This window comes from Typha latifolia, chromosome 10, assembly GCF_019914945.1.
Source record: "Typha latifolia isolate L0001 chromosome 10, TyphaL0001v2, whole genome shotgun sequence".
Taxonomy (NCBI): domain Eukaryota; kingdom Viridiplantae; phylum Streptophyta; class Magnoliopsida; order Poales; family Typhaceae; genus Typha; species Typha latifolia.
Window position 1 is genome coordinate 9722436 of NC_133095.1, and position 26279 is coordinate 9748714.

A 26279-nucleotide genomic window follows, 5' to 3' on the forward strand; every position below is an offset into this window, starting at 1 on the left:
TAGTAACGAAAACATTGTGTGAGCTAGCCCAAATCATTCTCTCCTCTATCTCTAATACAATTTTACAATATTGAGTATGATTAATTATGTCCAACATTGACCATATAATTTTTGTATTTTTTAGAGGAAAAAAATTTAAACAACATAAAAATATAAATTACGTGGTTTTTTCGTGGTAATTATTTCCAAACAATTTATTAAAAATCCTCTTAAGAAGACCAGATTTAATTAAACTAATAATATATGTGTAGATATAATAACCAAAATATTTTATCGATTGTGTCGGTGCTTTCTAGCATATTAGTACAATTTTATAATTTTGAGTATGTTATGTTGTTTTCGAAACGCCAATGAAAAGATATAGTAAATAAAAAATAATGAGATAATAAAGATTACAAAAGCATACCTAAAATCGGTTTGGGGCTGAGATAGACTTTGGGCAGAATATAGAGGTCAATTCTAAACGATCTAATTGTTGGATGAACTTGAAATTTAGATATGTTCTCTCTCTCATAGAGAGCTTTCCAATAAACCCAAGATCGTAAGAATCAGATAGGTAGATAGTGAGACGTTGATCAAAACATGGACACTGGTCGGAGATGGCAGACTAGCTCTAGGTGATCTCTAAAGTTTTTTGGGGATTCCGTGGCCGAAGATAGTAGAAGGTAGGTTTAGGGAAGGAAGTATATTTATTGTTTAGGTTTACCGATCAAACTTAATACCAAAAGATGCCCCTTTTGATCACGTCAAATGCAATGTCTTAAGCTGCATATTGAATTGTTCAGCGTTTTATATAGAAGTTGAATGTTAAATTAATTAGCAGTTTATTCTTTTGTTAAATTATTGAACAATTCGGTGTTTTAATTTTAAATCTAATAGTTTTATCGTGTCTCCTCTATGTCCACCGCTCCCTCTCCAATGCCGATACTTTTCGCATCTGCCATTAAATTCTCACCTTCCAAGGCGTCCATGAAATTCTCCTATGGCAATGCCTTTTTTCTTGCCAGCCCCCAAATGTATTGATGCCCTTATTCTCGTAATGGACTCGGTCTTTATTCTCACCACCTATTGCTTCGAGCCATATTTTAGTGAAATAAAAATTGTCTTCAAAATCTTTGCCAAATCTCAAAATCAAAGCACAGTTAAAGCAAGAAGCACACTCGTTGATCTTCTGTCTACTCTTTGTTTTCATCCTCCGAGAGCCAAAGCCCGGCCTCATGAAGCCAAACAAAGTGTAAGAAGAAAATTTTTTATGTGAAATTCTCAGATTTGATTTGATTTTTTTTAAATCACCTTTCCGTTCCTCGATCTTTTTCAAATTGTAAGGAGCGGGAGAGAAGATAGAAGACAAGGCTAAGTACTTGGTGGTTGATAAGAAGTATTTTGTGTATATTCGATGTGGTCAGAGATGGAGAAAGATGAGGTTGAATGTATTAGAAGAATTGATGGCAATGGTAAAGCTCATTGGTGAATGGGGAAGGAAACTATATGATATTCTCAAGGGGACCAAAGAATCTCAACCTCTAACGCTAACCTATTTGCGATAACAAATAACATAAACTAAAAGCATATAATTTTATAGAGGATTCGGAAGCACATAGTATACCCTATGACAAACTATTTTAGTATACCCTAAAGGCATCAAAATCTTTAAGAAAGTTGACCCTTGTGCATATTGTCACCGACTTGAGTTTATAAAAATATGATTTATAATCAGTTTTTAAAACCTTGTAGTATTAGACTTTTCTAATTTTATTTGGATTAAGAATTTGACTTTGACGTTTGACTTTTCATATCTTAAAAACCTAGTCAAAAGATGCCATAGATAAGTCTGGATAAGAAATTGTGATACACGTACTTGGGAAAGGAAACAAAGATAGAAAGATTGAGAGTGATATACCGTATCTGAGTTCTGATTAAGAGAAAATAGAGGGAGGTAAAGTTGGCTTTCTCACCAAAAGCTCCTCTCCAATGCCAAAGGACGCTTTGGTGCATAACAAAGCTTAAAATAAGTCATAACTCATAAACACCTCATGTGACTGTTTTTCAATTGAAAGAAAAAGGGACAACAAGGTGACAGAAGGTGTTAACTGCAGAGTTCTTTTATTTTTTTTATTTTTTGGAAAAATTAGTCTTAAGATGAACCACACCAAGAGAAACATGTTTTACTGAAGCAACTACGTACCGGAGAGGTGGAGCTGAGTAATCATGCAAAGCACAAAAATACCCAAGAGAATTTGGTCAACAATATAGAGTTTTACTCTTTGCACTCTGAAACATCCAATAAGCTCAAAACACTGGTGCATTTTGCACTCTGAAACATAAACTTATTTTACCTGTTTTACTCAAGTTATATCAAATCCATCTCCGGTGTTTCCTTCTACTCTTCAAGTTATATTACAGTCAACGCAGCTAAATTTTATGGTACAATTTCTTATAAGCCCTCAGTTGATTTTGAACATCTCTCCATTCTATAGACTCTTGTTTGTTTTTTCTTCTTATGTGATCGCATCACATTAGAGCAAAAAATTATAAAGATACAGATATTTTATGCAACAAGAGTAAATGGCATCTGTAACTCTATTAATACGGATCTTCTCATCCTGATCTTATATTGTACAATGGAAAAAAGGACAATCAAGTTATCTACAAACCAAACTTTTTGGGTCTAAGGTAAGTAGTAGATCCCTTCTTCAAACCTGGCATCGAGACTTGCTGCTGTTGCTTCACTCTCTTCTCATGTTCTCTCTTCCTACTTATCCTTTCAGCTTCAGCTTGCTCTTTCCTCAGATTCTCCATTTCCTCTTCCATTGCTGTCTTTTCTTCTTTTTGTTTCTTCTTATGTTCAAGCAAAGATGTGTCCGAATCCTTAACAGAGAAGAACATTGGGCCTAATTCTGCAAGCCAATGCGGCTCAACAGCGGTGACACATTGCATGTACTCCTTGGTTGTTAGAATAAGCTCGTGATAAACGACATAGTCTGGAGTGTATCCGAGTCCATAGAGGGCACTGCTGGGATGCAGGTGACATGGCATCCCATTCCGGCAATTCACATACTCACCGACACCTTTCAACCTAGCAGCATTGTGAAAATATGCAGAACAAATTGCCTTCCGCACTACATCCCATTCCATCCCACATGAAGTCAGAGGAATCTTCAGGGACTTCAGTATGTCTAGCAGCTGAGACCTTACTTCTCTTGCCTTTCGAAGCCCTTTAACATGTAAAAGTGATCATTGCACCAATCTCCGCGATATTGGTTTGCCTTCCATTGCTGGTAAACATTAAGAAGTGTTAAGTGGTCCGATTCTGGGACGAAGAATTTCTCCCTTGCTGCATCACTCTCCTCAACTCGATCCTTTGGCCGGAAAAACACTGATGGCACTGAAAGCATAGAGACAATGGTCAGCACTTCATTGATGCAATCGAGCTGTTCCCCCATCAATAACATCTTGGCGAGTGTTGGATCCAACGGGAACTCCACCATTTTCCAGCCAATCTCCGTGAGGGCACCAACATTATTCAAGGCACCCAGCACCCAGAGCTGGTACATAGAGTTGAGAATGTTTTCCTGTGGAGGTGGGTCCATGAAGTCAAAATCCAAAAGGTTTTCAACCTTTAGAGACTTGAGTAACAATACGACATTTCCCAGATTGGTCCTTTGGATCTCTGGAACAGGATTGGGTAGCATCTCATTTTGGTAGGCCGACTCTGTAAACAGCCTATAACATGTCCCGGGGCCAGTTCTTCCTGCCCGCCCAGCACGTTGGTCTGCAGCTGCTCGGCTGACTGGAAACACTTGGAGAGCATCCATGCCCATCCTTGGATTGTAGACCTTCATCTTACCATATCCAGTGTCTATGACATAAAAGATGCCATCCACTGTGAGTGATGTCTCAGCAATATTGGTTGCCACAATGCATTTGCGAGCACCATCTTCAGCTTTCTGGAAAATTTTAGCTTGCAGGTCAGCTGGCAACTGAGAGTAGATCGGCAGTATAGAGAGCTTTGGGACTGCCTTACGAGCAGATGAGATCAGTTGTTCCATACGCTCTGCGAGAGCATAGCATGTAGCTTCTATCTCTTCCTGCCCTGTCATAAAGATCAGAATATCACCCGGAGGACTAGTAATGTGAATGGTCATGGCTTGCTTCACTGCAGCTTCCACGTAATCTTCACAAGGTGTTTTGCTGTACAAGATGTTTACCGGAAATGTCCTGCCAGGAATATGAAATATAGGCACACTGCAGAAGGAAAGAGAATTTAAAAGGAGTTAATGACATATACCACAGAAAATGATAGGACAAGCATAGGGTCCAAAACTTTCTTCTGCAAACAGCCATATCTAACCTTCCAAAAAAGTTGGAGAATTTCTGTGCATTTAAAGTTGCAGATGTCACAATGAGCTTAAAGTCACGTCGCCGGGCAACTACCTTCTTCAATATACCAAACAACACATCGGTATTCAATGATCTCTCATGTGCTTCATCCATGATAACAATTCTGTAAAAAGAAAAATTAGGTCCATAAATACACCCAATACTTTAAGAATTTATTGTCGTTCAAAATACTTTCTCATAATAGAATGTTACGTAACATAGAAAATAATGAATAAGTCGTAGCACAATTAATACTACAGTCATTTACATTATTGACATTGAAAGCTTTTCAAACATCCCATTTGCCACTATATCACCCAAGATATCAAATTGCCACAGAAATTCAGTCTGCGAACTTGATCTAGTTAACCAAAGTTCAAATTTAATTGAGATGGTCAAAGGCCAGTTTACCATACCACTTTACAAGCCATTTGGAACAATAAAGTCAAAACTACCTAATGCTACTCAGTATCATATTATAGGAGGATCTGGATCAAGATTCAAGTATCATAATATTTTTTAATCTCCATATTAAAATTTATATATCATTCCTAACTTCAAGAAAAAATGATTTTCATCTTTTTTAGATCATGAAGACTAACAGCCCCCATTTAGGATCATATTTTTAATATACCTTTTAAGTTTACAATGATAGTATTTTTGAAAGAGTACAATGATTCTAGTGATGATTATGACATTTTCTTAGAATGTTGTCGAAACTATGACATTTTAAAGTTATCAACGCCAAACAAGCGTAGGGTATCATGCATGGATCCTAGTTTCGGCAGATCCTGATACCCAATCCGTTTCGAGTCGGGATTAGCCATATCGGCTAATCCTGAGACAGGTACGAGTAAAAGAGAAAGAAAGGGGTAGAGCGAGAGAGAAAGAGAGGGAAAGAGAGAGAGGGGGAAGGAGGGAGAGAGGGAAAGAGAGTGAAAGAAAGGGAGGAAGATAATTTGTGGGTTGCCGTCATACGAGGGAGAGGGAAGAAGAGAGGGGGAGAGAGAGATGTGGAGAAAAAATAAAAAATAAAAAACTATGCTGGAGAGAGAGAGTTGGTAGTCAGTGTGGGTGAGTGAGAGGGAGAGGGAGACGAAGGAGATGGTTAATAAGAGAGAGAGAGAGAGAGAGAGAGAGAGAGAGAGAGTGGGAGAGCAAGTTAGTGGGGGAGTGAGTTTGATAAGAGAGAGAGTTAGTAGAGAAGAATTTGATAAGAGAGAGCGTTAGTAGGAGAGAATTTGACAAGAAAGAAAATTAGTGGGAGAATGTATGGAAAGAATTTTTTTTTTTGTGAGAGAGGGAGCATGAGAGTGACAAAAAATGGGATAGATATAGATGAGAAAATAGTATTTATTTTTAGTTTTTAAACTTTATATATAAATAATTTATATTTATATCTTATTATTATTATTATTTCTAAAAAATATAGAATTTTTTTGTGTTTTAAAAATTATTTTAAATACAAGCCAATACGATCGATATTGCCTGCCAATACAGTTGATATATATCGTTTTTTTGGACAGCTGACCTAAGTCCTAATTCTGATACTTAAAACATTGGTCTAATACTAAATTATGACAAAAACTTGCCATGCAATAGTTCAAAAGGATCAAAAGGATAGGTCGGCATGTAATAGAAATAAATGTTTAGAGGCCACTTGCTTGAGCAAAAAAAGTTCGCACTAATACTCAAGGATAAAATCCTAGCAAGGTTTCAAAACTAGATATAGGGATCAGAATCGACTATTAGAAAAACTGATACATATCTACCATATTGGTCATATCAGCGACCCATATCGGATTGGATTATTTTTAGTTACGTAGAATTGTAAATATTATTTATAATGCATGAAAATTTCTACACATTTATAAAAATAATAGCAAATTAAGAAAATAAAAATTAGTCACATATGAACCCTAAAAACTTTTTAAAAAATTCACTCAAAACTATAATAAATTTTATTGAATTTAACAAATTCTTATACTCTTAAGTTACTACTGTAGAACAAAAGTAGTAAGAAAAGAGGAGTTAAAAAGTGGGTGAGAAAAAAAAACACACCCCCAAGTTCACCAAAATATAGAGTAGCCAAAGGGGATCACTAGATTGGCTGGCAAATAAACTCGATGAAATGTGAGGGTGAGAGGAGAGTATGTAACAAAAAACAGGTAAATAATAAAAAATTTGAAAAGAAGGTCGTTAAGGACATCAAATTACTAATGCCTCCTATGTTAGATACATTTTAGATTCAACTTGAATGTTTGAAAAAAAAATAGTTTAGCCGATACGGCCAAAACCAGCCAATTCTAGATCGAAACCAGCCACCAAGCTGGTTTCGGGTCCAAATCGGCCGATTTTGTGATCTATGATTCCTAGTGCCAAACATCATAACTAAAGTAATTACTCCAAGAAAAAGGAAAATGTATAGAATTAACAATGCATCCTAGAATCAATGTGATTTATTAGCGTCAAGCTGACAATACTTTTCGCAATAAACAAGTTGAAAAGTGACCAAACTACCTAATTCATATAGGATCCCTAATCATTTTCTTATTTTGTGGTTCTTTCATAGTTATTTAGTTTCCCTGAATGGATTCCTAGTAGTTTTACAAATCTATTTTTGATAAAACTGATTGTTAGTTTTATTTTACTTATTTTCTTCTCATCTATCATCTCTTCTATTTTGTGACGGTGACCATAAAATTTCTCCATCAGCTGTCCCAAATTGGTATTAGAGTCCTCTATGTCTTAGGGAGATCTTGTCATGGTCAACATTGCTTGGATCGCAGCAAACTTCTTGTACGCGCCAACCAAAATCACATAATACTCAATGGCTTCTAATGAAACTAGCTACAACTTAGGTTGTGAATATGACTGTCTTCCTCAACGTTCAACCCTCAGTAGATGAATTGCAAGTGGCAATTGCACAACCAGTAAACACCAAAGCCAACACCGAGCCTTCCTTAGAAACGAGTTGGTTAGGAGACTCACCACCAACCCTTGTCTACCACCCTATGATGAAAATTCTAGCAATGAGGAAATAGAAGATGCCTTTCTTGAGCATAATCCAAGAAGGACGGGGAGAGCACATTGTGATTCGCAAGAACATATAGGGATTTTCACATGACGGTACATCATTCATCTTTTATATGGTCAATTATATATCAAAGATTTTCTTGACTTGAATTCAAAGGTGGAGCAATTTGATTACATAGAGATCAAAGAGAAAAGAAAGTTAAACTGATAGCATACAAGCAAACTGATAGCATACAAGCTAAAGGGAGGAGCATATGCATGGTAGAATTACAGATGACTTGTGTGCGACTAAACAATCCACAAATCAGATATCGAACTCGAATAAAGCAATTGTTGCAATCCAGTTTCTTTCATGTCAACTACGATCATAGCTTTTCCAACAATATCAAAATTGTAGATTCCATTTGTTGGCTATATTATCAAATTGTATCGACTCTGCACAGAACAATTTATCTGACACAGAAGCTCAACATGTAGGGAGATTCATCGAAGGGATTAGTCCAATAATTTATGATCGAATTTTGCTTCAACCTATCTTCACTCTTAATGATTTAGTACAATGGCTACAGAGGTAAAAGGATCAATTAGATCAATCAAGTAGGAGAACTATGCGCTACAATATATTCTCTTCTAAGATAACTTCAATGGATCCATCATCAAATCAGGTATGTATTTCACTCCATCCATTTACTCGATCTAGTCCACCGAGAAACCCAATAGTGCAATCAAATATGCCTCTCAACATACTACCTTTCAGAATCGGCAACATTACTACTAAAACCGACTGAGAACAGCATTGGGTGGAACCTATATATCACCACAAATCCCATGAAGTCTCATTTATGTGTAGAAGTAAGAACATTGCTCAAATTAACGCCCTAAATGACGACTAGTCAATCTCACTGCCAATGATGGTTTGATCGAACAGCAATATGAAGATGATGAGGCACATAAAATATATGAGAATGAAAGAGTTTCTTTGATCGTCCAAAAACTATTCTATGTTCCAAAGCAAGATCCTCCCAAGCAACTACATAATATTTGCAAGATACGATGAATTATCAATCAGCGGGTTTGTGATGTTATTATTGATGAGGGTAGCAATGAAAATATTGTCTTAGAGTGATGGTTGACAAATTAAATCTACCCACTCAAGATCATCCAGACCCTTATTTATAGATAGATCAATAATGTTGGCAAGACAAAAGTGACCAAACAATGTCTTATCACTTTCTCCATCGACCAATTTCTTTAATGTGGTCATCAAAGATGTTTGCAATATATTTATTGGTCGCCCATGGCAATACAACGTCAACTCTCGGATAAGATCTTTACTTTTAACAAATATGGAGTGAAAATTATTCTCACCCCGAATGAGATACATGTACCAATTGCACACAAGTGAATGAAGCTTTTCTCTTGGTCAATAACATGAGCATGTGTCACAACAAATTAAAGAAGTCATGACTTTGATCATAAGAGAATAAGGTAGAACAACCCAAGGTAATTCCATTCCTTGATGAATTTTGTTCTTTGATACCTGATGAACTTCATAAAGATTTGCCCTCGGAGCAAGACAAACAACACCATATTAATCTCATTACTAAAGCAAGTTCAAATCTACCAAAACAAAAGGATATAGCCCTTGCCTAAGCTGAGTTATAATAACATGAAAAGCCGATCAACGAGAAAGTTACCATTTGAGATCATCTTTGGCAGTCAGCAAATCATCTAGTGGATATTGTTCTTTTATTAATAGCAGCAGATAAATCATCAATCTACTTTATATCAAATCAATGGGTAGTTTAGTATTTTTTTATTCTTACCTTCACTTTATATCACATTAAAGATAATTATTATACTCAAGGTTCTAAAACTCGGTATTGTAATCGGGATCGACCATTAAAAGAAAACGATATGTATCGATCATATCGGCTGTATTGGTCGTATCCGTCACCGCCCGTATCGGCCCGGACTATTTTAATTACGTAAAATTATAAATATTATTTAAATACAGAAAATTTTCTAAAAATTTATAAAAAAATAATACAAAAATAAGAAATAAATATTAGTCACATATGAACTTTAAAAACTAAAGAAAAAACTCACTCAAACTATAATGAATTTTGACTTAAATTAGATAAATTTTTATATTGGTAAATTATTACTGCAGAACAACATAAAGAGAGATCTCTCTTCGTTGTTATACTATAGTAGTAAGAAAAGAGAAGTCAAAAGTGGGTGAGAAAAAAAAATGAGAAAAAAAATATACAAAAAAAAAACTCATCCAAATTCATTGGAACGGCTACCAAATGAACTCAGTGATGTGTGAGAGTGAAAAGAGAGTGTGTAAGAGATAGAGAGTAAAAACTAAAAATTTGAAAAGAAAGCAGTTGATGACATCAATAATTAATGTCTCCTATGTTAGATATATTTTAGATTCGACCTGAATTTTAAAAAAATATGAATTTTAGCCGATATTGTTGTTTTCAACCGATACGGCCGAAACTGGCCAAAACCAGTATGATCGGGATTGATTATAGCCGATCCCGATCCGACTCAAAATCGTCCAATTTTGGGATCTATAATTATACCCTTATTTCAAAATAGAAGTGAGCATAGGAACAATTATTCCTTAAAGAGATCCCTAATTTTGGTAATAACTATAACCCTATTCCAGCTGTGAACGAGGCATAAAATTTTGCATAAATCATCAAAAACTCATCAACATTACTAGAATCTCATCTAAATGTGTGGGGCTCTTTAAAGCCAAAGTCCCCAGTAAGTTGTTGAAATTTTCACTCCCATCCTAATCATACTGGAGTAGTATATACATAAACAGACCACGAGATCAAACTGTAAACATCAAGTATAAAATTTCTCCACTATATTGAGTGACTTGATTCCAACCCATTAGAAAAGAACAGCAGGAAAGGGACGTTAAGCTGATCAAGTAGATATAAAGAAGATGAGATATCACTGTCTGTTCAACTTTATTGACAACATTACTGTCATAACTGCATAAAATACTTTAGGACTTTGTGTTGTTTCAGCCTTTCAGAAGTAAGAAAAGAAAGAATAGCATACCGGTATTTATCAAGATCAGCATCCTTCAGTGTTTCACGTAGAAGCACTCCATCTGTCATATACTAGAGAAAATTGGAGGCACAGTCAAAAGATACATCAGGAAAGCTTGTAAAGTATGTTAAAATTTCACATTGCCAAAACCAAGTATTAATACATCAATTCTAATATGACAATTAACCATGGAAACACGAGCTTTAATAAACATGAAATCCTTCAATATAATAATAATTATTATCCTTCAGCTTTTTTATGTTTCTTGAAACTCTATGAAGGAAAGAGCTCTAATCTGTCTAATAAGATATTCATGCAAACTGTTTGAAACCATTGTGATCATTCTTCCTACCTGAAGCAAGTGGAAATAGACCACAAAGTGCAGATAATGTAGAATATGCAAGTCACAAGACAAAATTACAATCTACAAGTTACAAAAATCTGAGATGAATAATCACCTTTATAATAGTATTTGGACCAGTAACATCCTCAAATCGAATAGCATACCCAACTTTATCACCTAACTCTGTCTCCATCTCCTCGCTGACACGTTTAGCAACGCTCATAGCTGCCACACGTCGTGGTTGTGTACAACCGACAAGGCCACTATATGTATATCCATCTTCATGTAGATACTGTTAAAACTCTAAAAGTCAGATACAAAATAAATACGGGATAATCAATAAATCATAATTAGATAGTAGAAAACTGACCTGTGTTAGTTGGGTTGTCTTCCCAGAACCCGTTTCTCCAACAACAACAATTACCTGATTTTCACGTACCACCTAGATAATAGTATGAGAATCTGAAGTTAGGCTAAAAGTTGCAACCAAGCACTTGCATTCCGATAAATGAGCACAAAAACTGCAATAGGCCAATGAGATGACAAATATAGAATCCAGCTCAAGAACACTACTATCTAATATTCTGCACAAGAAAGAGTTAATTATTAACTTGAATCGAGTCTTTCATTTTAAGCAACATGAAGAGTACAGTCTGCAAGAATCATAGATGGAAAAGGATAAAAAAAAGTATAAAAATAACATATAGTATAGACACAGATTTCATGGAAATAATGCCAAGTTCGGTTTTAAATCTTTTTGGGGATGAGGATGGTGATCTTTCGAGTGAGCGCACAACACTATTTTGTGCTCCTCTTGAAGTCCTACACTAGCAGATCTGGAAGCATAGGAACAATGCTCTGTTTAATAACATAAAAGTTTCTTCCCGAAAGGTTTGGGACCTTTGGGTAAAGTCCTGAAATCTAACCTATCCATATTTCAATTGTATATCGTTGCTCATACACCCACTACTGCTAGGCCTCATTCATTGGCAGCCACTACCACTTAAGTGGGTCAAGAGAACAGGTCCTTCATTTGGCCAGGAGTGGATTTTGCAGCTCAGCAAGCTAATTTGCAGGAAATCAGTGTAACTCTCGCAACATAAGCTGGGTTTCTACATAGACTTATTATGGTTACGAAGAATAATTGTCACCAAGATTTGGATCGAGATGGATTTTTTGTTGTTGGTCAATATTCTCAATGAAGTTCACAAACCTCTATAGTTTATTGACTCCACTGTTGATAATATATGTCTTCTTATCAAATAACACAAAAATTGTAAAATTTGTCATGTTTCTTGAGAAGCCAACAAATCTACTGATTAATATATTATACATGTATAAAAATGAAAAGCATCATAAGCGTAATACATCAATTGTTGAATCAGCAATAGCAAATTTCAGCATTTCTTTTATGGAGTCCTCATAGTTTGACACAAGAAGCAGATCAATGGATTGGCAAATTCATTTCCTATTCTTCACAAAAGTTTTCTCAGTTAATCGTTTTTTCTAGCTTTACCAATATAAGCACTCAACAGATGCATCATAAAATATCCATGCGCATCTTCAAGAAAGATATCGAAAATATAAAGAGAACAACAAAGAGAATAAAACTCAAAAGTGTTATGCATTTAAGGCAAGTCTCTAAGGGAAATGCTAACCTGCAACAATTCCTCACATATAATATATTGGGAGATATTACCAAATATACAAATAAAATCACACAAAAAAAAAAACATATACAGAGAACAGCAAAGAGAACAGCAAAGAGAATAAAAGTCAAAAAGTATAATGAATGCAAGACAAGTCTCTAAGTGCCAACCTGCAACAATTCCTCACGCACAGAGTATATTGGGAGATATTGCCTTTGCTGTGCAAGAGATTTTGACTTGGCAAACTCACTGACAGCTTCACCTTTGACTTTCATATGTTGTGCAAATTTTGCTTCCTCTTTAAAATCAACTTCACCCTCTTCACCTACTACTGCAGTATCTGCATCAACCTGATAGTTTTGAAGTGTTAAAAAGAACATCAGTCTAAATGTGAACTTTAGCAAACATTATTGCTTCATAAAAGTTTCAGCAATTATGACGCTATGATTACCTGTTCGGCCGTCTTCTCGACACCTAAAATATCACCAAGTTTTGATCCCGCAAGCTCCCAAAAGCGTTGACGTGACTTATTCATACTTTGCTTTTCATGAATTTCCTTAACCAAAGTAGAACCCTTGCGTGATATTATAGCCATATCTGATGTGGGATCTTTTAGTGGCATTACAGGTTCCGCTTGCTTTGTATATACAACCCGTCCATCTAGGAAAGGAGGCTTTGTATCTGCAAGACAATAACATAAGAAGTAAGTATATGATGCCTAGAAGGTTCATTCTGTGTCAAACTATGATTAATTAATACATGACCAAAAAAAAAATCCTATATAACAATGCTAGAAGACAAACAAATAAATACTAACAAAGGACGTCTAATATATAACCCTTCCATCTAGTAAAGGATGCTTTGTATCTATAAGACAATAATGTTGGAAGTAAATATATCATGCCTAGAAGGTTCATTCTGTGTCAAACTATGATTAATCCATGACCAAAACAAATCCTAGATAACAATGCTAGAAGACAAACAAATAAATACTACCAAAGCAACTAGACGTCATATAGCACATTTAGATTCTCATCATGCAATTGCTTAGCATAATAAGCCAGTCAGGAAATTTAAAAGTTGCATAATTCTCTTTAAGTCAGATGCCAAACAATACTGGATTTCCAATTTTCTTTTATTCAAGTTACCAAAAAGATAGGCTCTTTCCATAATAGTATAGGTACTGTCTGGCCCGTGGAAATCAAAAATGGACATAGTCATATAAGCTGCTGCTGATTTTATTTACCAATAAATCAACAGTGGAAGGAGGTGATGGAGACTATATTACGATATGTCAAGGTACTAATGCAACCATATTAACTTAATTTGCTAAAGCATATAATTCAAATATATAGAGGGCATTCTAATATGATTTAAGTCTGATTTAAGTCTGAGCTGGAGATTAGTCTAAGCCCCTGAATTACAGGAATTTACAATCTGGGCAGTCCCAAAAAAATAATCAGCAAATATTTATACAATGACCAAAAAATATGAAACCAGATGGATTAGATCGATGACGCCATGATCTACGGTTTTCCTATTCAGACATTCTCCAAATTAAAACTCTATCTGGAGCAAAATGATGATCCAATCCAAGGGAGATTTATGAACTGTTTAGATAAGCTAAATAGTTTGTTTTATAAGGTTTTAGGACTCTTTATTCTATTTAAATAAATAGAGCCTTATGATTTGTATATTAAGCATACTTTAAATTATTGGAAAAACTACTGTTTCTTCTATTTCTCTCGGCATTAGCCTCCTCTCTCATCTCTAACTTCTCCTCCTCCATCTCTCCTTGTCTTAGCCATCTTTACTTCCGTACAGTTCCCGTCTTTGCTTTTATTAGAACTATAAGCTAATCACAGCCTTCACCTATCTACCGCATCTGCAAGCCGCTAAACCATCTTCTGTCAAACCACCTCCATCAACTACTCAGCTTACACTCCATCATCATCTCCACTCTACACCAAGCCTCCATCACTAATCGTATCAATTTGGTATCAAAATCGAGTACCCCCAAATCGGTTTGCATCACATTATGGGAGTGACACAAAGACTGCCACTTGAAGAGAATATACATCAAATGCCAAGCCCAATTGAGAACCACTCCAGAATCTCTAATTTGTATATCTTCTAAGTTCTACATATACAATCGGACAAGTTCCAGTTTGTGTGCAAACCACTAACACCAGCGCCAAGCTTGTTGCAAGTTCCAATTAAATGCAATTTAGGGACAGTTTGTTGCTTCCATTAGCACAATTAACAACATCTAACTAGACATCTAAATATCCAATAGATGGTGTGAAAGATTGGAAGATGAAGAACAAAAGGGGCTCATGTAAGTATCTGAAGCCTAGGTCCAAACAGAACTCTATATGGAGCGTTCAAACAGAATACAATATGCACGATCCCGTTTAAACACTATATAATACAGTACACGGTCATGTTTAAACAGAAACCTGAATCCCAAAATTTCAGTTTCCAAGTACTACAAGCAGTTAAGCTCACAACTAAAAGTTTAAAACCCATAGCACTTGATTAAAAATGATTTACAGTCAAACAAAATACAACATAAAATGTCCGGTTAGATCAAATCTTTATATATAGACTGTTTGCATTTCCAGAAAAAGAATATAGCAACGATATATGATACAGCTAATCAAGTGAGAATTCCCGTTTCTACAAGAAAGGACGAGAAGTCATTTCAAGCAGTCAAAGCACACACACACAGAGAAAAAAGAAGATGCTACTCTACAGACCTTTTCTAATGGATAACAAAGATTCTTTTTCCATCTCTTTTACATTTTCAGTAGTACATTAATACAAAATAGCTCATTCTCAGTAGTACATTAATCTTGTTCACCGAGGATTTAACGAGTATAGAGTTGACTTTTGATGAAAGAGTTAATGGCAAGAGTAGTGTACATATATCAAGTCAGACAGCAGTACACCAATAGAACACCGTCTCTATTTGATAGGATCTCTACAAATGGAAGAAAGTTATTCCATCATCTATACCTGACAAGGAAAGCCATAGGGAGATGAAAAAGAAGCTGGCCTCCAATGACTCAACCTGAACTAGGTAGTCCAGACACTCTTAACAGACATGACCCTTCCATTCTATAATAAATTGAATGCCCCAACAATTGAGATTTGATAAAATACATCTGACAAATAGCAAAGGTTATGTTTATGACTACCACTACTTGCTTTCATTGTTCTTTTCAACTAACTACCGAAAGGTGAAAAGTTAGTTTTCAGGAGAACCAGTGTTAATAACCTCATTTATATTCTTAAAGATGCTAAAAAAAATAAAAACTTGTCATTTTACGATCTTTGGTACAATTCTTTAATCGCCACTAACATGCAGCATTGTCATAATATATACACAAACCATCTGCCTATCGAGCTAAGAAAACTAATTTACTAACACAGGAAAAGACTAAATATCATCATTACAACTGAAATTTTTGAAATTTCCACAAGATCAAGCTTAAGTACTTGTCAAGTCATGGAATACTGAAAACAGAAATCAAAATACTTTGCATCCTACAAGGCCACACAACCTACTCATTATATTTCAGAAGGAAAGAGAAAAATAAATAACTATGACCAAACAAATTCCCAGCATCTTGTAGTCAGAATTATTGTTCTTCTTTCGACACACTTAGCAACCATGCATATTCCACTGATAAAAGTTGTGACATGCTATGGAATAAAAAGTTTGCAACACATATGAAAGCCATATTAATGATTAAAGAGGGAAAAAAATACCAACATACCATGAACAAGAAGAATTACTTTCCGCTCATCTTCATCTTGAAATTCTGTCTGGACCTCAGTTCCTCTTACAGCTCCAGATCTCAACAACTGCCGGTCTTCCCATTGCGCATTATCAGCAGTCAACTGTGATAACTTCTTGCTCTGCGCAAGGGTCATTAGAGTACCATCCTTGCGTGTCTGCAATCAACAAAGATACATCAGAAATGTTTTCATAACTCCAAAGATCCAAAGGATTAGACATATCATCAACTTTACTATGTAAGACGTATATAAGAACCAAATTTACATCCAAACTCCACCTGCCACAAATGTACATTGAAATTTAGAGAATATATTCTTATGATGATGTCTTTAAATGCGTTATCCACATCGCAATGTTGCCAAGTAACCTGATATTATCTATAGCTATATCTATTAAAAATATATATTAAAATAAGCATTTTGCAGTTACTGGCAATTTTTCTTGATGAACATGCTAAAGATTCTCAGGTCATAGGACATTAATGTGCTACTGAAGAAATTTGGTATCATAGATTTACTGTCCAATCCAGCAATGACCCACCATTACTTTTTTTTGGGATTACTCGCATCAGAATGCAAATTCTTTCTAGACTAGCATTGTTACATTAATAATAGAATGTGAAGTGTGTTCACCAAGCAAGAAATAAATACTGTTGATGTCAGAGGTATTCGACACTTTACATGACAGATTTTCTGTTCAAATACTGAATTGTACCGATTGAGTCATTAAATATTGACATGGCAAACACCATAGATAGGGGTGAACCAACATTTGGCAACAACAGGACAACTGTAAGAAGGCCCTCTTCTTTCAGAATGCTAGAAATGCAGCTCAGTGAGCATAAAAAAGGTCGGCAAGAGATGCACAAAGCAAAGCATATCAACCAGTACACAGGTCAATGCTTTATAGGCAATAGATGAACTCCCAATCCCTTAGGAGGCTCAAAAAAACCAATAAATTAATATCACTGACACTATTCCACCAACAAAAGCAGTTTGTGAACCATTATAGATGCCACGCATGTGCAGTCTCTGCACAAAAAATCGACCAGCACAACAGCACATGGCCTGATGCATCCTAAAAATTTTCTTCGGCTGTCATACAGAACATAAAAATTAGAGCCTCACATAGTTGCAAATATTTATCTTCCATATACCTTATTAGGAACTTTTATTTATTTTGTGTATATTGGTTTTATGAATTCAAAAGTGTGACCTACAGCATGACCACCTGCAATAGCTACTGATTTAGAAACAAGTCTGAGTTGTTCAGTAAGATGACACTGACCATGTCAGAAAAGGTTTCTAGGACTGCAATATTTTGCTTGTTGACATGATGTGTATATATGCTAACCAATTTTAAGGCATGGGTGACCTACAGCACGATCGCCTGCAATAGTTACTGAATTAGAAACAATTTTGGGCTGTTCAGTGAGATGTCAGTGACCACTCCAAGACTGCAATATTTTGCATGTTGAAATGGCATGCACGTATGTGTGCCCTACTAACCAATTTTAACGTATGTTGTCACCCTTTTGCAAGAACATCCTGAAATCAAGTGCATTTATGTGTGTGTTTATATATGTATAAATACAAACCAGTTGTCACACTAAAGACTCAATTTGGCACAGTTAATCATGTATGAAGCAACCTAGGTTGCTCCAAGAAATAGTAGAACAATAAGAATATCTAGCCAGCTAGCAAGCCACATTGACAGATAGATAATCAGGTAAAGAGATATTGAAAGGAGAAAAAGAAGAATACTTACCAGCTTCTTCGCTATTTCCGCCTCTTTCTTTTGATATGAAGACTTATCACCAAAATATGAGTTATCATTATCAAACATCGTGGTGTGCTCTTCCCTATCATACCTACATAATAAATGACAAAGTGACATGAAATATTTGTCCCCAACATTGATAAGAGCATTAAACCATAAAGCTGAAAGTAGAACTTGGTAAATCACAGATCATCAAAACTCTAATCTCTGAATCAGATTTTCAATTTTTCAGATTACCAAAACAGATACAGAAACTATGGTATATAGCAAATCACGGTAACTCCAAGTTATGGTTCGTTTCATTGTCACACAAGTGGCCCATTGTTTTCAATAAAACCATCAAGTTCTCTTTGAGAGGATTCGGAATAAACCAATAGAATATATCATAGAGTTCTAACATTTATGCAACACAAAAGAGACTTCGAACAAAACATCATAAATGCATCTGAAATAGCTTGAATCAGTGACAGATATAACAGACACATTTTGTTTTAAAGTAATTTAAAATATTAAAAACTAGAAAATGAGATACCATGCTCGATCAGCATTATAGTCCATCTCCTGCAACATTTCCTCTGTAACCTCATAAGCTTTATCCGTAGTTAAAGAGCTCCTTTCATCTTCAATATCCTATAAAAGGCAGTAATTATTAAACTTAAAACACCTTTTAGAAGAAGAAAGTCTTTCCTCCATATTAGGTTTAAAAGTGAAACTTAATGCCACAATACCTTAGAACTTGTTGAAGCTGAAAAGCTTAGCTGATGGTATCTTCCTCCTGAGCGTGAATGTGGAGCTCCTCTTGAAGAACCAATGGCACGAATTGGAGCAGGAGAAGGAGAAACATTGTCCCAAGGGGAAGCTGTAGACAAATATGTATTATTTTTTATACTCTCAATCTATCGTTTAGAATGTTGATTATCTTCAAGAAAAAAAAATCATTAAAGAAAATGTTAGCTTTTGGCAAACAGACCACATTCTTACCTGCAGAACGAGGTGTATGACCACCCAGCCATGGAGAAACCAAGCGTGCATCAGGCGATGCCGCCGCCAGCATAGGAGATGGTGAAGGATGATGCCTACGTGATGCACGGCTGTCCCAAGAATCTCGACGCGGGGTATCTTCCCATTCCCATCGACCATCATCCCAGTCAGATCTGGCTGAAGATCAAGATATAAGAATACTTTCATCAGACTAAGAAAAAGGAAAAGCTAGTTTAAAATCATGATGTAACAGCAAAATTCACCTGGTGTTCTTCTTGAGATGTGCCCATGTCGACTGCGCTTACTTGCATAGTCTATGGATGTTGACCTCTCGCGCTCACAATATCCTTTGTCAATATGATGTCCTTGTTTTCTATCCCACTCATAATTATCTGAACTGTAAGATTGAAAGCTCGACGAACTTCTGGGATTCTGGGACTTCAAAACACAAGGAAAAAAATAATAGGTTGCTTGATGAAACTACTACAATGAGGAAAAAAAACCTTTAAATGACTCATTTGACCCAATCGTACTGCAAATTCTGACAACATAGTAAAACAGTAACCTACCTCTTGCCATGGGGAATTGCTCACTCGCCGTGTACGAGAAATGTAGCTCCGTTCATCATCGCTTGTTAAAGTAGATTCTGAAATATAAAATGGATTTATTTTAGTATCGCAATGAAGAAAAAGACAACAACAAACACAATTCTTGAGCTCTTGACTTCCTTCCTGACTTGAGTATGGTTTCTACTAAAAACTGGAAAAGGAGAGAAAGTCCAGCAACATGAGCTAGTATTTTTGTTATACACTCTCTGCTGCTACCCTATTTATAAGTTCGACTCTATAAAGCATTAAATTGCTCTTAATTTCTCTCTTGCTTTAGCACAAATAAAGAAAGGAATGTGGCCACAGAAGGAACGAACTTTAGAAAAATTATATACTGGTACTGATAGTTGTAATACTGCTGGTTATCTTTAAAACTTTAGTAGTTTGAAGCTTTATAAGTCTTAACTTGTACACTAGTAAAGCAACAATGATTAATCAAAAACTTCATAAATAGTTCATAAGAGTGCTGGAAAGTATCATGTACATCATAAATAAAGACTAATTACCTGAATGTAATTGCTCCTCAACAACAATTCCTCGGTAACAGCGAGAAGGACGTTCACTTTGAGGTAAACTATCACTATCATTTTCAATGAAGGAAGCAGACTGCTCTTCTTCATCTATGGAAGTAACAGATGAAATTGTTCTTTTTGATGGAGCTTTAAACCCAACATCACCTTCCAGCGCTCTTTTCTTGCTCGCAAGAACATCCAGACCTGTTTTAGATCACTAAAAAGAGTTAGGAGACTATAACAATTGCCATCCATGAAGCATGTTTATTCTGTAAGTGTTGTCACCTCATGTTGCATGGATGTACACAAGACAAATACTGACTGAACAAGAGTACAACATACAGATATACATATAGTTAATCTCTGTATAGGGTAAAAGAAGAAATACCAAGAACTACATTAGAGAAAGCTGGATGCAACTTTGCAAACCATGTAGAATAGTAGAAGAGTTATTATCAGAAAAAAGACATTAATCCCACAAAAACTAGTCAAATGCTTGTAAGTACCTAATAACTAATACTGCTACACCAGCAACCAATTTGCTACAGGACTCATCATATGCAGGCATGCCAGTATAGCAGGGTGTGTGTATGTGATAGTTGGACACATGTTGGTGCATACATGGTTCACAATAAGTATATTCACAAAGAACTATAAGTATATTCACATGTTGGTGCATACATAAGACGAAATCAAACACATAAGAGAGGGAAAATGAAAAGGGCAAATTCTTTGACTTATTTGGATCATATTGATAACTCTACAAAGATCATGTGGATGCATGAAACATCAGTCATAACAAAATATATAAGAAGGTTACCACAATCTTACATTTCCTAGCTAGCCATTGCATCTCCATTGTCTAAACTGCTGTCTAGCTATGATTCACCAGTGCTATAGAAAGTTGTGCATGTGCCACATAAGGTTACACTGGAGCACAGTCTCTCTACCACCCACATAATCCACACCAGCATAGGGCCTAGGCATAGCCAGACCACAAAAAGACTAGATTGAGTATTGACACAAATTGTTGATGCCAAGCTACTGAAAAAAAAACGGAATCAAATTCTATACATGAACCTTTGCAATTCTCTATTTCCATTATCCACTAATTCATAATCAAGTACGCATTTCTCATATCAGAACACTTGTAGCAACTGCATGACTTTCATTATATTACAATGTCCCCAAAACAAAATTAAAGTAGGCCTTCAGCAGTGTTCTTTTTTTATTTTTTTTTATTTTTTTTTATTTAATGTGTTTCCTTTTCATTTCTTACATGTTAGGATTTTATAATATTGAGTATATTTTGCTGTGTCCAATGTTGACCATATAAGTTTGGTATTTTTGGAGATTGGGGTTGACTAAATACAGACTATTTATATAACTAATTCTTCGCATGCTCTAATGAAAAAATATAGTAGAGAAAAAAAAACAACGGGATAACAAGGATTACAAAAGCATACCGAAAACAGATTTCCCCTCAGGAAGTCTATATAGTATTTTCTCCCTGTCAGGAATACAAAGACCCCAAGAAATGCTGGACTCAGGCTCCAAGGTTGTCATCATTGCATTCAAGTCCATAATCTTTCCGTCTCCCTACATCAACGATACAAAAGAGATTATATTTTAGAGGGGCAAAAGTTTAAGCAACATTAAGGATATAAATACATGATTTCTCCGTGATGATTATTTGTAAATAATTCAAGAAAAATCCTCCCAAAAGACCAAACTTAATTCAAACTAATATATGCGTAGATGTAGTAAACAAAACATGATCACAATCGAATTACACTTTACATTAATTCAAACAATCAAATCACAGTAAGTTACACTATTACAAAATTGAGTTACCCTATTACAGTAACAAAATTCACATAATTACACTAACTAATACTCTCCGATGTGATGACTCGTGCAGAGGTTGGAGGTGTGATGCAAATTTAGTATGAATGCAATGTTTTGAAGAATAATCGACCCAAACAAGTAACTAAAGTAAAATATGGTAAGCTGATAAAAAGTTAATTGATTAAAAGGAGAAAAAATCACTCAGATAAGGCAGTAGCTTCCTCAACTCTCAAATAGATACGTTGATAGTAGAAAGGCCTAAAATATGGTATAAGGAAAGACTTTAGAGTTTAAGTTTACCAATAAATGGAATAGTAGTGCTTTTACTTTGAAACCAAGTCCTCCTCTTCATATCCGGGCACCCAAAGATTCTCTTTCACTACTGGAATCTTCTGGAGAGCATCAGTAACAAATGAAAAGTAGAGATTGAAGAACGAGAGAGGTTTAGAGAGGAAGTAGAAGAGATTAGAGAAGAATCTTAAGATAGAATAGGAGAAAGGGAGAGTAAGGGAAAGAGAAGAAAAGGACCACAAGGGAGAAAGTGAGAGATCTCAAATAAATCTTCTTCCAAATCGTTGCTTATTTCTAATGCAATAACCCTTAAATATGTTAACAACTTTGATTCTAGCTGATTCTAATAGGAACTTATTTCTTAATAGAACTCTAATTGATCATCTTACCTAATTGGGTAATAAATCAATGTGGACATCCCTAATATATAAGCATACCATAACTATCAATTGAAATTCTAATAGAAATTTATTTCCTAATAAGATCCTAATTGATTAAGTCTTACCTAAATTAACTAACCCAATTTAAGTAATAACTCAATGCGGACATCCCTCGCATATAGGCTTACCATATTTATCAATTGACTAATTCAATTGATCATTTGAATTAAAAATCAACTCAACAAATTAAATGTGAAGATAAGTTGAGTCAAATTAGACCAATTAGACCAAAATTGGACTCAAACAACTTTATTTTGGTCAAATTGAATATGATGCCCACATCAAGGTGATGGAGACTGGCAAAGAGAGAGAACGTGAGAAGGTAGTAGGTGGCAGTCTACCAAAGGAGGGAGAGAACGATAAGACGAAGGTGAGGTGGCAGCAGTTGTGGAGGCAGCACAAAAGAGAGAAAGAGAGAGGAAAGTGGGAAGGTTGTAGAGAGAGAAAAGTCGTGGTGGCCGAAGGCCAGTGAATGAGGCGGAGAACGAGAGAGACTAAGAGAGAGGGAGAAAGACCACTAACCGTCTAGAAGAGAGAACCCACCGTCGCAGAGAGGGGAGAGATCTCCGCCGGTCGAGAAAGAGAATGGGAATCGTTGAATTCGGATTTATGTTTAGGGATTTCGCCATTTGGGTAGGTCAAGGGTAAAAATGAATCGGATATGAATCGGATAGTGCTCAACCCACATCCGAATCCATATTTTTTATCCAGATATGGATTTAGATACGGATATTTGACGGATAACAAAAATTAAAACCATATCCTAAGAAAACGGGTACGGATCGGATTATTTTCGGATACGGATAAGGTAGTTTTCGGATACAGATTGGATTATTTTCGAATAAATTTTCGGATCTTAAACGGATACATATCAAATTTTAAACAAATTATGACCTTCTACCTTAGACATATCTCGTGTAAGTTTCCATATCATATTCATTCTTAAACGGATACATATCAAAATGTGCAAACAATAGGCAATTAGTAAATCTTGTTACCTACTTCCTGACTACAAGCCTAAATCCCATCTTATGTGGGATATAGGGAGAGAAATACAATCATGCATATTAGAGCAGCGAAAGTACAACTAATAAGAGTGAAAATTACGGTTTAAGTCCATATATCATTCTACTCTAAATGGTCTAGAAGTTAGATCTATGAAAATAGAACTAAAGTAAGACTCTAATTCTAATATTTGTTAAATCTCTTTGTGCTGCCAATCTATGTACTAATTTTGGATTATAACATTCAACAGTAACAGTAGTTGAAGTATGTTGTAACTTACGACATACTTCAACTAAATGTGCTAGAACATTGTGCAATAGTATGTTGTAACTTACAACATACGTCAACTAAATGTGCTGGTATCACCTACCTGAGTCTTAAAAATAAAAACATGAAGCCTTTCCTTTTCTAGAGCCTACAGTCGCAGGAACATTGTGCAATAGGATGCCCTTTTGCTTTTGTGCATTATAGGTTAACAAAGTGATAGGCTTTGCAATCCTTTACCTGCAAAGAAAAATCTTGGAACTTACATTCTCATCTAACTTCTTAAAGTTGTATCCAGTTCAGAATATTATCTGACACATGGATCCTTATCTGATAATTTCCCCATTCTCATACAATTAAGTTTGAATGGTCTAGATTTAACCTTATTAGCTAGACCCAATACCAGATCAATCTAAATTGCAAAATTGCCAATTCTTAAAGAGATTGACCGACCAACTCCAACTACATGGAATTAGAACAAAATTGCACATTTTGAAGTAGGGTATTAATCCAAAACTATAACAAAGTGCAGAAACAGAGGAGATAAGAGAGCATATATGGTAGTACCTGACTATAAACCTTGTTGATCCAGGACCACCTTGTCTATCAGCTCGAGGAGGAAGGGCCGGAGGAGGGAGGACCGAGCTCGAGGAGGGAGGGCTTGTGGAGGGAGGACCGGAGGAGGCCGAGCTTGGTGAGGCCGATCTCGAGGAGGGAGGGCCGGAAGGTGGAGCTTATTGTCGCCGAGCTCGAGGAAGGACCGAAGGAGGTGGAGCTAAGTGTCGCCGATCTCGAGAAGGGAGGACCGGAGGAGGCGAGGTTGGAGACGCCGCGACCGGAGAGTTGATGGCGTCCGTGACCGGTGATAGGAGATTTGGGAGATTTGGGAGAGACGGGAGATAGAGAGATAAGAGAGGGTAGGGTTTAGTTCGGTATTTATATAAGCGGATAAATGGATATCTGTTATCCGAATCCGAATCCGTATCCGATAAAATTAACTATATCGGTATCCGTATCCGGATCTGGATTTTTTTTCTAAAAGGCTATCCGTATCTGGATCTGGATCTGGATCCAGACATTTTTGTAAATGGCTATTCATATCCGTATCCGGATCATATAAGATTTTTCTTTCCGAATCTGATCCGATCTGAATCGCGTAGCGGGTCGGGTCGGACTTATCCAACCCATTTTCACCCATTACTAATAGGGCTGCCAAAATAATCAAGCTCGCTCGATCGGCTCGGCTCGGCTCAAATGCTCAATCTTTCAAAATATACTCAAAAATAATTTCGATCCAAACTTAATCATGAGTCAGAAAAAATAATTATAATATATATAAAATATGAGTAATATGTTTTATATTATATTATATTTTAAATTTTATTTTAGTGGATTATTATGTACTCTAATCTTATAAAATTTAGTTCTGAATTTTGATCGTATCATACCTTTTCTAAATACATAGACATTTTTATTAGTTTATATTTTTGAATTAGGTCTTATTATAAGTTTAATTCAAGCCTAAATTAAGCTTAATTTAATTCAAGCTTGAACAAGCTTAAAATTTCGCTTGAATTGATTAAGGCTTGAAATTACTTATTAATCGACTCATTTAAACGCAACCTTTGTTCGAGCTCGAATTGAACTTGAAATTGGCTCGAATTGAAATTATTTCAATTCAAGCTTGATCACAAACTAGGATCGAAAATATTTTTGATTCAAGCTTGATTAGATATAGGTTCCATTATACCCCCCCCCCCCCCAATCGATGGTTTTCTTTATTAATTTAGCCCTCGCACTCATAAGCCTCTTTCGCATCTATATGATTGCATATATCGTGAGTTCAGAACGCTGTTTTGTGTACATCTTACAGGTCAACACGAATTTAATGGTACCATGCTCTTAAGTCAAGCTTGCTGAAGTAAACCAACTCTATGAGTTCGTCCAGCAGCTCCTTGATCACTGGTCTTTGACGGTGATCACATTTAAGACTCGGTAACCGACACAAAACTGACTCCCGTCTTTCTTTCAAACCAGCAATAGGGGCGATGAGTAGGCACTCCTACTCGGCTAAATCATCCCTTGCTCTAGCATCTTGACTACCAATTTGTTGATCTCCTCCTTCCGGACATATGGGTACTAATACGGCCGAACATTTGCTAATTCAACCCCTAGAATGATCTGAATTCAATGGTCATGGTGACGAGTCGGTGGTAGTCCTCGGGGCTCCTTGAAGAGGTCGTTGAATTCCTACATCAGC

The 26279-nt window shown here is 35.8% G+C and overlaps 1 protein-coding gene across 1 annotated transcript; it reads right to left on the reverse strand.

Moving 5' to 3' along the window:
- Positions 1 to 2546: 2546 nt before the first annotated feature.
- Positions 2547 to 24928, reverse strand: LOC140796377 (pre-mRNA-splicing factor ATP-dependent RNA helicase DEAH7-like). The gene is given in 18 exon segments (XM_073149383.1): positions 2547 to 3227; positions 3230 to 4245; positions 4352 to 4504; positions 10504 to 10565; positions 10953 to 11129; positions 11208 to 11279; positions 12657 to 12836; positions 12938 to 13167; positions 16269 to 16446; positions 18059 to 18161; positions 18603 to 18700; positions 18799 to 18929; positions 19052 to 19228; positions 19315 to 19489; positions 19621 to 19697; positions 20166 to 20375; positions 21638 to 21770; positions 24587 to 24928. Coding segments are annotated over 17 exon segments (3738 nt in total). The 5' UTR covers positions 21756 to 21770; positions 24587 to 24928; the 3' UTR covers positions 2547 to 2646.
- Between the last annotated feature and the right edge of the window lie 1351 nt (positions 24929 to 26279).